Below are 13,970 nucleotides of genomic sequence, written 5' to 3' on the forward strand. Positions count from 1 at the left end.
ATAAAAGAAGTCTCTCTTCGTACGCTCCCCCATATCCTCCCACTTGCTTTTGCCTGCATGTGTTCCAGCACCAGCACTCCCCTGCACATGCTGGGAGGACTCCAACACCTCTGCTCCTACCTGTCTCAGCAGCTTGAAGTTTTACTGTAAGGACGTGGGCAGCACCGCAAGCAGTGGCCAACTGTCTGCCTGGCAGAGGGGAAATGGAGGTGAGACCCTCCATAGAGGGGATGTGCAGGGTGCCCTGCTGCTTTGCTGAGCCAGGGGAGGGCAGCAGGATGGAAAGCAGAAACGTGGTCCTCTGAGCACAGGATAGCACAGCCAGGACTCTGCCTCAGCACTTCAGAAGATTCCTCTGCCTTTTTTTTTTTTTCATTTTGCATCTGTGCTGGTTCCTGTGTGACTCCAGCTGGCACTGGAAAGAAATGAATCCTCCAAGTACAACTTGTGCACGTTTCCCTGCAGAAAGTGGAAATGGCACCAGACAAACTGATTAGGAAATGAAACTCGTTACTGCAGCCATTAGGGGCTTTATATGCTCTTTTGTCTTACTTGGCTGGAGAACAGCATAGACAGGAGCTGCGTATTTTTGGCCATCCTCAGCTACTCAGCACTGCAAAGCTTTCTCATGAATAAGTTAGATGCTGGGGGATGTACAGCAAAAGTCAGGGCATATATTTTGATAAGTGCCCTAAAAATACCAGACCCATTTTTTTCCTTCTTTTTCAATGCCAAGACAACCTGCTGATCAACTACAGAGAGGCAGCAGTGCTGCAAGGCAGGCAGCTTTCACGCTTGTCCAAGTGCACCACTGGGCTTAGGTCTTTGGCACCTAAATATTTGAAGTTGCTACGTGATCAGACCGTGCTGCAGGCTGGGAAATCGAGATAGGTGCTTGCTTTGACCTTTTCTGCCTTCACTGAAATTACTGCAGTAGGATTAGTGGTCCAACTCTGCACTCACGATGTTCATCCTGAATCTGACATTATGAGCGTTTGCACTTCCAACTTGGGGAGCAAAACTGCACGAAGCAAGGGGACCATCTACCTTGGAAAAGGTATTTACACATCTGTCTAAACTTTTCCCTGTGAAATCTCTAAAGCCAGCTTTCTTATTACATTTTAATGAGATTGTTTTTTTCAAACTGATAAATATCCAACAGGAGCACACGAAGAAATATTTTTGTATGCTCTGTTTCATTACACGGTGTCCTTTTGGCATCAGTTTTGTTCTCGTCCCAGTGACCAGAGCTAGGTTTGGGTTGAGCCAATGCAGCCAGCAAGTGCCATAATTTTTAAAGCTGACAGCCTCAATGAAATCAGTCACATTTCCTTTTTTCCTTTTTCTTCTGCTCCATACCCTTTGCCCCACCTTGGCTTATGAGGTCTCCAAAGGAAAAGCCTTACTATTTACCACATCTCAGTCAATTGCTGAAGTGGTGAATCCAATGTAGTCCATGAGTGGCCCCAGGGAATCGATAGCAACACGCAGTGAGTAATGTCCTTCTGGATATCTGAGAGTTCCAATCTGAAGAGCTGTGCTGAGAGCACCAAGGGACGGCACAGCTCTGAGATGAGGGCAGTGCTCACCCCCAGCACCCTCCTGCATCTGTCTTTGTGCCAGCAGCAAATCTGTGTGTCTGCTGATTTGGGCAACGATGATGTAGCCAAGTTAGACTCCTGACTCAACGCTTCATTGATTTACTTTCATTATATTAATGAAGAATCACAATTATCTGGTTCTTTATCTTTTCTGAAGAGCAAACGTAGACTATAGTTGCTTAGGCAGCAAGGCTTATTGACCACGTGCTGATGCTGCTGTCACAGGGCAGAGATTACACAGGCACACACAGGGGAAGGCAGACCCTGCTGCGTCCCTCAGAGCTGCCACGACAGGAGCTGCTATGATGTTTTAAACAGTGCCAGCAGGCACCAGGATCCAACAGGCAGTGCTTTGCTGTATTTCCTTGAACTGATAAGGACAGTGCTGCAGCGGGGCGGGATCATATCTACCTTACTGGAGCTGTTCCCATCCAGATTACGGGGAAAGAAGCGTGAAGTCACACCGCACGAGAGAGTGTGGTAGCTTGGGTTGGAAAAGCAATGCACGCTGCCGCTACCTTGAGATACATCTGGGAAGAAAACAGTCATCACAAACACTCTGGAAGCTGTAATGATTCTTCAGAAACTGAAAACACACGAGAGACAGTGAAGTCTAGAAACCCGAGGAGAGCTCTGTTAGAGAGGGGCCTCCAGATGGGACGTATTCTGCAAACCACAGTGAGAAGCTTTGGACTATTAGCATCAAAGATAAGATAAAAAGCAACATAAATATCTGGCACAGCACTGTCCTTGTGAAGATCTTGACAAAAAGAAAGAAACAACAATTCCTGACAATCCCACCTGTGTTGTGGGGAAGGGAAGAAATGCAGAGCTCAGTGAATGGATGGTCTACAGCAGTTTCTTCCCTGGTTTAATGGCATGTAGGTGCCACTGGTGGTGATGACCCTTCTAGTTATGGGACAGAATTTTCTGTTCCAGGAAAGGTTGCGGGTGTTACAAATCAAGGTGTCGTACCAAGAAGTCAAACACTTTGTGCAGCTTGTTGTGCAAAGGCTCAGAGAAAAAAAGCTCTGGCACTGAAAGGCAAGGTTGGGCAGTTACACTGTGATACACACACCTCCTGATCCATTTCCTTTCTTCAACTCAGCGACACAATTCCCAGACAAAACAATGTACCAGGAAACACACTGCCTATTTCCACAGCTGCCAAGCTGGCTTCAGCACGACAGCCAATGGGCACATGCTTCAAACTGCACCAGGACAGAGAGTGAAAAATCCAAACCGTTCAAACCATGTTATCACCACACCCTGTAAGAAGTAAATACGTGGGTTAGTTTCAATGAGCAGGGGTTAGATGGCAGGCAGGAGGTCAGGCCCAGAAAGGCCCACAGATGCTGAGTGCTGCCCGTGCCCAGCACTGCGGGGAGTGGAGCTGGTGGGGAAGGGCAGTGCCTGCAGGAGCTGCCTCCCCCACCCTCTGCTCCTCTCATTCTGCATTTGCATTCCTGTGGCTGTGCACTTCGCTTTGCTGACATCTTGTGGAGATCTCGATTTAGCTTAATTTACTGTGAAATATCCCGTTTCAGATAAGAGGTTTTACCTGCAGGGTGTCTATTAGGTAAGTACAGTGGCACGAAGCCTGGGGAGGGACCTGCATGTGCACGTGCACATCTGACCTCACATCTTCTGCCTGTCAAAACACACAGCTCAATTACTGAGGTCATCGCAGAACCTTTTGGTGCCAGCTGTGCTCTGAGGATATTGCCAACAAAGGCCCTCAGAGCAGCACGTGATTCCAGGACTGAAGCATTTTCACGTGGCCACTGCAATAACTTTCTGCCCAGTGCAGCAGCTGGGGAGGTGAGACGGCCTGCTGAGCCTCTGCCACCTCCCTGAGCTACAACCCCGTGATATTTGCAGTAGTTACACACAAACAGCTGCTGCTGTAAATGAGAGCTGGGTCCGGGGCCCAAACACGGCCGTCAGGGCATGCCCACTGCTGACGCAGTGCTTGCATGGCCCTGGACCTGTGCATGAGGGCGCACAGCTCCAGCCCATGTTCCTCTGCTCTGCAGGTGAGCGTTTGTGCCTGAGCTCTCACTGCTGCCTTTCCTTCCCTTATCTGTGTACCCTCTCTCAGCTGCAAGGATCAGCCTGAAGAGAAAGAGGTCTGGCTCGCTGCTCTGCTGCCTGATAAGAGGTGCACAGCGACGCTGCTGAGAGGCAGCTGACGCCTTACAAGTTCACACCCAGCTTATCTGGCCGCAGTGCCTTGTGCACCCGAAATGAGCTGAAGGAAAAAGTCTCCCAGACTGCCCTGCTACTTAGCACAGTGCTGAATTAATGAATCTGAGCTCGTACACAAGTCTGCATCACCAGAAATCTTGTCTTCCTTCATTGCATGCAGCCCCATATACTCAGAATTACTCCTTCTACACAGTTCCATTTGGCTGATACTTAAGTACCCACACAGGTTGATTTACCTTGATAGCACAGTCCATTTTCTACACATTTATTCATGAAGCTCTTACGACCACTGCCTAGAAATACATCAAATTCAAATCTAATGCTACCCCAGTTAAAAAAAAAAAAAAAAGGAAAAAAGCCTCTTCCCAAAGATGAGAATTTTATTCTACTCTGAACAGTGCATAGACTTAAATGGCTAAAATAAAAAAGAAAAAAAGAAAAAGAACAATTTAAATTAAAACAAAACAAATCTGACCCAAAGGTTATGTCAATGTTAGCATGGAGAGATCTGTCCTGCACTGGGCCCCATGAAAGCACAGTCCTGCTGTGAGCCCTGGCTGTGCAGTGCTGACACATGGATGGGGCCAGACCACTCCATCCCTATAAGGACCGTGAGCCAGGGCTGTGCAGGACACGAAGAGCAATGAGCCACGGCCTGCAGCAGGAGCAGGACAGGGGTGTGGAAAAGGGGAATGAGCACTCTGCGGTAAATAGAAAAACAGAGAGTTCAAGCTACAAAATGGCATTGCTTTCTTTTTCCTCTCAGTTGTTTTTTGTGTGGATCTTCTTCACTCACAGGGAGTGTCAGTGGGGTTGGAGGCTCAGGATGCTGTTTGTATGAGCTTTGGTTGGTTTTTGGCTTCAGTGTAGGAAATACCCCTATCATAATCTGTTATGACTCTGAAAAGACCTCCAGTGTCACTTCAACTCATAACCATGTCTTCGTGCAAGTCCCAAGAAGAAATCTCTGCTGCTCTCCAGCACTGCTGCATAATTTTCCCTTCTGTCCCTATGTCCTTGAGTTAACGATCCATGCTTTAAAATCCTCTGTTGGAAGCAATATATCGTGTGCATGCTGGGAGCACTGCTCTGCTTTCAGGCTTCCTGGGCACAGCCTGCTCTGAGATCCATTGCTGTGGGTCGGCTTCCCAACATGGGCAGATCTCCTTCCCACCAGAGAAACACTGGAAGTGTTCATCCCCAAATAGTGAATGGTTGGAGGGCTGCCTGGGGGGTTTCCTTTCCTATAATTTCTCTCACACATATGCACGCACTACCAGCATCTGAAGAGCTAAAGACACAAAGACCCAAAACACCCTACAGGCATAAATTAATGTGCTGGGGGAGATTACAGCCTCCAGGAGCTAATGATTTGAACATATGATTCTCTATGACAATGACACCACCACCTAAACAGCAAAGCAGCAGAGTAACAGTGATGGTGGGTTGGATGAACCACACACCCACATCTGATTCTGCAGACCCTAATACTCTCCTTCAGGGTCCTCTGCAGTGCACATATACACTCACAAACACACATGTTCTTGCCATCCAGCTGTGCTACAGGTCTCTGTGTCTTGTCTGTGATCTTGTCTCAGTTTTCATCTGATTTTCTGCTCTATGGAAGTGAAAGGCTGAATACAGCACTGGTAAGCCCAAAGCTAGGAAGGTGCCTGATGGGTAGGAAGTTTCTGTAGAAGCCCCTGCAGGAGCATCGGAATTTGGCAAGGAGTTTGTGCAGGATTTGTAAACCTCCTCCTGAAAGATGAAAACATGAAACAATGCTGATCCCCGTAGACATGTTATAATGAGATGAAGCAGCATGATTTCTAACTGCTTAGTCTTCCTCTGCAAGAAACATTTGTTTGTCAAGGAGGAGGCAGGAATTGATGGCTGACTCCACTCAGCTGCAGCTTCCTGAGCAACAAAAGTTCTGTTGCTACACGGATTGCACAGAGCAAGACAAAAGGAAAGGCCCAGCCCTAGCACACCCATCACTGAATGAGGTGAGCAGGATGGAAGCAGAAGCAGTTTCCTTTTAGGGAACGTAGTGCTTCAGCACTTTTACAAACCGAGCTGATACGGAGCAGCAATGCCACAAGAGCAAGAATTAAATGCACTGCCATGTCCAGAGAGCAGAAGAGATCCCAGGGGCAGTGGAGCTGCAGGACGTGATCCCTCAGACATCTGGGACGCATCCAGGAACTCATCCATTGCCAAAGTATTCTTTGCTTAAGTGTTGTGTGGCAGCAGGAGCATCCGGAAGGAATGTGAAGGACATCATACAGGGAGGTGCAGTGCCTACAAAGGCATAACCTGCAAGGATTGTGCTGGGCTACCAGCACCTTGAAAGGCAAAGACTTGGTAGCTGAGGAAGAAAGTCATCTGTCTATCTTCACTCTGAAGGGTGAGAGCATCCTTTCACAGCATTGCCTTTCTTCAGACTTCTTGCAGAGTGTAAGACTGGGATGCCATCAGACCAACTGGGAAATCTCCATTCATGGTAAAATATGGAAAGAAAACAACACTGTCTGGAAGGAGAAACTCAATTACTGCAGTCAGGAACTCCCAACTCAGCAATAATCCTTATTTTCAAATGTGTAAGTTGTGCCTCTTCAACACACTGGGTTACACATCCGTTGACTAGAAAAGCTCACAAATAAATTAGGTGGAACAGGCTTTGTAAATAAATGAATAAAGTGTCGATGTGAATGAAATGGATGGCTGAAAAGTTCAGAACAATTTTCCGTGCCAGCAGCTGTGCTCTGCTCTCTTGGAACTCGGAGCCCCGCTGCTGCTGAGATGTGCCACAGTTATCTTTTGCATGTTCGTGGTCTGGCTCTTCAAATGATGTAGAAATGACAAATTTTGGGCCAAAACATGCTGGCAGCTAGCTAAGGATCAGATGAGCCCTCTCTGGCACTGTTTTCATAAATCTCTTACCCAAATGGGCAGCTTAAGCAAGAGCCTGCAAAGCTAAAATTCAAAGCAATGAGAGGAGGTACAACACTGATATTTTTTTTTCTCCCATCTTGTAGCTATGAGAAGAAGGAATGTTCCAGTATAAGCCTGAGAGATCTAAAAAGGAGTTTAGGCAGCAGCGTTCGGCAGACAGTAACATCTGCTTGGTGGGAGAGGCTCCTTCCAGGTGCACCCAGGGCAGAGAGGTGCAGAACTCAGCCATGCCACCCCAGGGCAGCACAGAGGACGAACCAGAGGCCAGAGGCCAGGCCTCATGCACCCCAGCTAGAAAGCAAAAAGGAAAAAGGCAAAGCAGGGCTCAGAAAGCAGAAGTGTTGGGTCAACCTCTGCTGCTTCAGAAGCTAGGATTTACTGGGACTTACAGCTCCAGCCTTGCAGCCATCCAAAGGGAGGTGCAGCAAAGAGTAGAACAGAGGACAGCAAGCCCTGAGCAGATCCCCACAGGGGACAGGTTGGAGGAAACTGGAAGGAAGCAAAGCCACCTCCTACCTGGCTTCCTACCTGAGATTGGCCATTGAGGAATGAAGAATGACAGCAGTGAAGAGGAGATCGTGTCCTCCAAAGTTTAGCCAATCTGTTAAGATAATCTGATCTCCAGACCAGTAACAGGAGACAGAAAGAAGCAATAAATCAGTACGACTCTTTTTTTTTTTTTTGTATTTAAAGAGCCTCCCCCTTCCTTGCTCCTGCTTTTATCAACTCCTGGGAAGAAAATTGACACCAGCTGTCTCGACAACAGGGGTTGGCCTGCACCCAAAAGAGACAACAGACAGGAGGGCTCAAATCAGAAACCACAACACAGACAAAAGTAAAACCTTACTATTAACCCAGTCAACTCCATTCCTCACCAAAAAGCCTCCTCAAGGTTTCACAGTGGAAAATTTTAAACTGCAATAGGAATGCAGCAGATAAAAAAAGGACTTTATATATTCCATGCAGCATATTTCACATCTCGGTCTATCCACTGCCTTGTAAGTAATCTTTCATACATAAAGCAGCTTCGCTCAATTTTAAGTCATATTTGCTTTCCTGTCTCTGTTAAGTGTTAAGAGATCATGGTATTCAGGGCAAGAATAGAAGCATCATTATTTTTGATACTCAGGAGCGTGTTATACATCACGGAAGCTTGATTTCCCCAACATACAGGAATACGAGTCAGTATTCGATTAACATAAAAAGACCCTTACCAGAAAGTGAGTAATCTGTATTAGTCATCCTCATGGCTGGAGTGTAAGATACACTTGGCATGTCATGGCCCTTCTCCTTCTGTTTCCGTCGATACCACACAAATAGTGCCAGCAAGACCATAATAATTAGAAGGAGAATAATAATTCCAATGATTGCTCCCACTGAGTGCCTCTCTGATCCAAGAGCAGGACTAATTTTAGTATAGGGGTTTAATTCTTCCATCATAAGAGCCGCTGTTAAAAGTAATTCATAACACACTGTAAATTGAATCGTGCAATTCATTTTGGATTTTTTTTTTAAAGTACATCATTGTTAACAAAAACAAAACAAAAGGGGATAGAGGGAGAGAGGTATTTTACAGATAGACTTTCACTGTACCTTGATCACATCTGATTCCTTTGAAGCCCGGACTGCAGTAGCAGGTACCTGTGACATGGTCACATGTAGCATTATTCATGCACTCACACAGTTGTTTGCAACCGTAACCAAACGTTCCTGGGGAGCACTCTGGGAAGCCAAAGAGAAGATTGGAAAGAATCCTGACTTTCTGGAGGAAGAAGGTGAGGTCCTTGCCATGGAAATTCAGCAGAAAGGTCACCCCTGTTTTACTAGGATAACTCCCCAGGGTTAGATGGCTACTTTAAGCAAGAGACAAACGTATGTGGCATTCAATTTGTGGTATAATGTATTAAGCTGTAACTTTCTTTCTGGAAAAGCCATACAAGACTTCTCAAGGATGAAACCAACAATACATACATACGTGAAAATCCTTGATATACATTACAGGTGTATGGAATTTAACGGGGCATGATCTCAGCAGCTATAGAAAACATCTTGGAAGAGCATAGCATATGCACATGCCATTCCTGGGGGGACTGCAAATAGAAGTTTTAACGTACTTTCATATGAACAAAGCAGACTTTTACCAAACCAATCCTGCATGCTTTCATATTTATCCCCAGTGGTGCTACAAGACTTGGAGATGGACTCACAGAACTGAGCATCTGAACAGTCTGATTTGCTGCTTCAGCATTACAGAAGGAATTTCTACCCTGTTTTTGTATTTCTATCAAAGACAAAATGATTGAATGCCCAGCTGAGGAATTTATTCATACAGTTACTATGATGGGCTATTACAATAACTGTGTAGACAGCTTACTAAATTTCTCGAGGCAACATTCAATAACAAAGTGAAAGAAACAGCTTCTGTCATATCCTTCTTATTTCTGTAGGGAAGGCATTACGGAATGCATCATACTTGCTATGATGTGGGATAACATCTGACTCCTTGAGCATCACTGCAAATGCTTTGCACAGTGTGATAGGACCTTCCCAGTGCCAGGTTGTAAGCACGTTCCAGTTACCAAACATAAATGTTAAGTGATGAACATTAGCCTGTATCTTTATAATGAGTATAGCCCAAATGTTTGGGCTGCACTGCAGAAATGAGGTTTGAACTTCGGCTTTTCACTTGTGGTGTGGTGCAACTGTCCATTCATTGGGATTCTGAGAAGGAAGGAGTCTCAATACAAATACTTTTAAATAGTAGAAAAGCAAATAAACAAATACATTACTAGTTTGGATTGAAAATAAAATCTCAGGCTTTGTAGAGATGCCAAATTGGAAATGTTTCTTGTACAAAATCTTGTGCTGTGGTTCAGCTGTATTATGAAACTTCATGCTTTCCTATTTATTCATGGGTGAAGTAAAGGAGCACACGAATTCACAGCAAGTTGGCTGCTCACAGAATTACAGCAGTGCCGTCCGTAATCCCCACGAGCGTGCAGATTTGATCCTGAGACACACTTGGATGAATGTTAAGTATGTGCAAATGGAAAAGATTTTCATGAATTGAGTTATATGTCCTAATGCACTCATAAAGATCTACATAGTAAGCTGCAGGGAAGCTCTGAGGTAGGCCTTTGACTTGCAAAGTTAGCAGGAATGTTTAATTGCATTACCTGCTGCCAAAAAAAGGAAAAAATATATCTGTGGAATTAATGCCATGGTAAGGTGAGATAGATTTCACCCTGTATTTAGAATCCAAGTAAGTGCGTGAGAATTTTCTTTTGATTTACTATACTGGACAAACAAGTAATTTTTCAACTGCAGCATATACAGTTTCCACAGCCCTAAATCTTTGTTCTTAAAGGAAGCCATTTGGCACAGTGTGCTAAATATGCCAGCAAGACGCTGACAACAATTACAGTAAGATATGTGAGTACCCTTGCAAGGTAATTGAAGTTCATTGTTAAACACTTGCTCACTACTCAAGTGACTGCAATCCTTCCAAAAATGACAAGTTGCTTTTGTTTCCTTGATCTGTTTTCAATGCACAGATGAATCTTTATTTGGTCCACATCTATAGCATAACAACTTTGTCACTGAAACCTCAACATTCCTTGGAAGTCAGAGAGTGGAATGACTCTTTGTGAACTCTTCTGTCTTCCTTCATGTCTGGGGAAACCTGAGGCTGTTGCTCTCAACAGTGTTAGTAAGGCATGACACAGTTTGGGGCTCCTATCGATCAGACAGAAGTGAAGTGGTTTGGGAAGGCTGCCTCCACTCAGCAGTGGCTGTGAGACTGGCTTTGATCTCACCAAACTTCAGGTTGGGAAAGGAAAGGCCCAATCTGCACTGGATTCACCATACTTCACTGCCCTAAAACAGACCAGCTGGCTTCCCAGAGTCGCCTAATTTTCCCTACAGATCACACAAGGTGCCTGGGGCTGCAGGCTTACAGACTTACACACCCCAGTCCACAGCCCATTTTTGCAAAGGATTCTGACCTCCTCCCCACAAGAAATGGGAAAACAAAGTCGTGCCACCACTTACTTTGCTCACACTGTTTGCCTGTAAATCCCGTCCTGCACGTGCACTGCCCAGTGACGTGGTCACAGTCTGCCCCGTTCTGACACTGACAGACGTTGGCACAGTTCTTTCCATAAAAAGCAGCTGGGCAACCTTTCAGGAAGAAGAGTAAGGAACGATGAAGACATGAACTGAAATGCAAACTCGAATGTGTTAACAGTATGAAATAAACGACCCTATAAATCCATGGATTTTCAGCCTCTGTATATCTAATACCATTTATTTGATGATCTAAATGCAGAGCTCCCACGACAGCCAATTTTCTTGCAGAAGCACTTCTCCTATCTTACAGAACTGCCTCTTATGGACTTCAGAAGAACAGAAACTTCATGCATCCACACAAACTCCATTTTCAAGGAGTGAAATAGGATGTCTGGACAGAAACTCTCTAAGAGGCCAGAGACCAATTGGTTACTTGCAAGCGGAAGAGCCCTCTTAGCTCCCCAGAATCGGATCTCCTCTTTTGTGCGGAGCTGATAGCTTTGCACTGGTGAGAAGAGAACTATCAAACATTTTCCTAAAGCAGACAGTGTATACTGAGGCTTTAAGAAACAGGAAAAAAGACTGTACAGGTTGTGACAATGAATCAATAACCTAAATGGCGAGTCCCTCATTTTTTAGAGTGCCAAGGGCATAAAAAACCTCGAGGAGCTTCAGGACATTTTCCTCGGGGTGACACGAAGTTGTCCACAGGCATGAAGCAGTTTAGAAGCAAGAGTGCAATACTTGGAAGAGACACAAGGTAGCAGCACATACTTTGACAGATTCCTTGACAAAATAGCACATCTGAAAGGCTTACGCTGCGTGCAGTAGAGCCCAGTCCAACCGTGAGTACATCTGCACTCTCCATCGTAAGGGCTGCACATTGCTCCATTGTGGCAGTTGCATGAATGAAAGCAATCCGTGCCCCAAAAACCAGGGGGGCAAGCTATGAAAATAAGAAACATTTGTCAGCAGTGATATAGCTCTAGTGCTGCGGGGGAACATTGGTAAGGAGAGCCTGCAGGAGAGCAGCAAAGGCAGAACATCGTGTCATGGCACTTGGCATTGCTGCAGCTATTCCCTCACCATGACCGGTTCTCCCATGCCAACGAGTGCTCTGCAAACCCAGACTGCAAACCTAAAACCTCACCCACACTGCCAGACCCCGAATTTCTTCTCCATGTAGGTCTGCTCTGTGTGCACTGAGCACCCCCACGATGGGGATAAGTGCTCCAGCAGCGCTCCCTGCCTCACTGGCACTCTTTCTGAAGACAATCCAGACAGGGTTTTTAAGATATGGGGGTAATTTAATTTTCTTTTTGATATTCAGAAATTCTTGCATAATAAAGCACAGCTATTCGTGGTTTACTTCTGCCATGCAATCAACTGCTAAAATTACCACATTCATTTGAAGCGCGGAGCACTGCTCAAATTATGTAAAAATGTAAAGAAAACTTCTTTCACTATGAATTCCCATCCACAAAATCAGATTGCTTTTGTTGATAGGGCCAATGTTAAATTAAAACCTCCAGGTCTGTTATATATTTCTACAGGTACAATATTAATACGTTTTCTAAAGTTATTGTAAGCCTCCCTCCAAAACTGAATGCAGTAAGTTACAGTCATTAGTGCCAGACTAAAAGATCCAAAATGATGATAACCCTTCAATATAACAACTATATTTTTGCTTTAAAAAGCACTTTCCATTGCTTCCTATTAAAGGCATGAATTAATAAGGCACGGTTCCCAGGAAACCTGAAAGTAGAGAAACAGTGCCTATTTCCATGCATGCCATTGGCTCCAATGGGGACGATAAATGCAAGTTTCTGGCATATGACACACACAGCTAAAGCCAAAGTGAATAGCAGCAAACCTGCCATGACGTAAATCAAACAAAGGGTCGCTGAACTCACACAATGTACAGCTGAACAGGATTTGGCCTGAAGTGTTCGTGCTATAAGCAACCAGAAATAGTTTTGAAAAGGCTTTGTAAGCTAGAGCTGCAAGGTCTGTCAGTGTCTCCAGAACTGGCTCTGGAGCCGGGGCTAAAATTATCTCCTTTGTGGCTCCATCTCTCGGTCATTCCAGGTTAGCTGCTGTAAGGGAGGATCACCAGCAGAGCTCAGTGCCAGGACCCCAGGAGCCGGGTGCGAGGCCAGCTCTGTGTCCGGAGCTTTACCCTTTCCTTACAGGAAGGTAACTGAGCAAGGAGCCAGGCTGCTGCTGTCAGTCCAGAACACCAAGCAGCCATCCCTGCGTCCTCCTGACTCTAAACTGGCACATCCTTTCTCAAGGTTAACAGAAACTAGCAGTCATTTCCCAATTACATGGTTAAACATAATGAGGAATCTGTGCAGCTTTCTATCTCCATTTTTCCCTTTTTTTTTTTTTTTGAGTGACAGCAATATTCTGCTTGTGGAAGACACACAATAAAAGTAAAATTACAGCCGTCTGTTTTTATCCAATTCCTACTTTATCACTCGAAGTTTAATATATTTTACACTGGAATGCTGTCTAATATGCTAGTTGTATCCTGAATATGAAGTAACATTTCTGAATGATAGGATATTGCTTCCCTCTGTGATCTATCTTCAATTAAGGGATGCTCTCAGGAAATGACACTTTGGGATCAACAAATGCCAATCTTCCACCTGGGCAATTTTTGAGAAGAAAACCCTCCATCCCACCAAGCCCACATTGACTTTTACAATTAAATTACATTTAATAGAAACCTCTCAGCTGCCTAATTTCTCAATTCTGTGGGCTTGATACACAGAAGCATTTACTGGTTAATAATTTCTAATCTAATAACGGAAAGGAAATGACTTCAAAAAATAAATAAAAGGGAATCCAGCTAGAAATTAAAAGGGAGCATGGAGCTTTCTTTTCTGATAAGAGTTTGTGACCTCTCTTTCCTGTAATAGAAGCCAGTAACTGCTTCTGCAAATTCCAAATGCATAAACTAATTCAAGCCAAAGCTAACTCAGATTAATTAAAAGAAATAAGCTATAAAGAGAGTAAGGCACTGGCTGCTGTAATACTTCAGGGATTTCCCTAGAAACTGCCTTTAACTTTCTGAAAACACTAAACAGGAAAACATGTTATTTCAGAGCAGAGATGGAGAATTAACCCTTTGCT

The 13,970-nt window shown here is 44.8% G+C and overlaps 1 protein-coding gene across 2 annotated transcripts in view; it reads right to left on the minus strand.

Moving 5' to 3' along the window:
* Nucleotides 1-13,970, minus strand: part of MEGF11 (multiple EGF like domains 11) — a 179,122-nt gene that overhangs the window by 13,637 nt on the left and 151,515 nt on the right. Inside the window, exons 14-18 of one of the 2 annotated variants that reach the window (XM_065734082.1) lie at nt 11,650-11,778; nt 10,815-10,943; nt 8,358-8,486; nt 7,979-8,212; nt 2,013-2,131 (exon numbers count right to left, since the gene is read on the minus strand). In XM_065734082.1, coding sequence (XP_065590154.1) covers nt 2,013-2,131; nt 7,979-8,212; nt 8,358-8,486; nt 10,815-10,943; nt 11,650-11,778 — 740 coding nt within the window. The remainder of the gene's footprint in view (nt 1-2,012; nt 2,132-7,978; nt 8,213-8,357; nt 8,487-10,814; nt 10,944-11,649; nt 11,779-13,970) is intronic. The other variant, XM_065734083.1, reaches the window with a different exon arrangement.

Source organism: Cyrtonyx montezumae, unplaced genomic scaffold (assembly GCF_038088225.1).
Source record: "Cyrtonyx montezumae isolate F1298 unplaced genomic scaffold, pur_monq_1.0 scaffold_17, whole genome shotgun sequence".
NCBI lineage: Eukaryota > Metazoa > Chordata > Aves > Galliformes > Odontophoridae > Cyrtonyx > Cyrtonyx montezumae.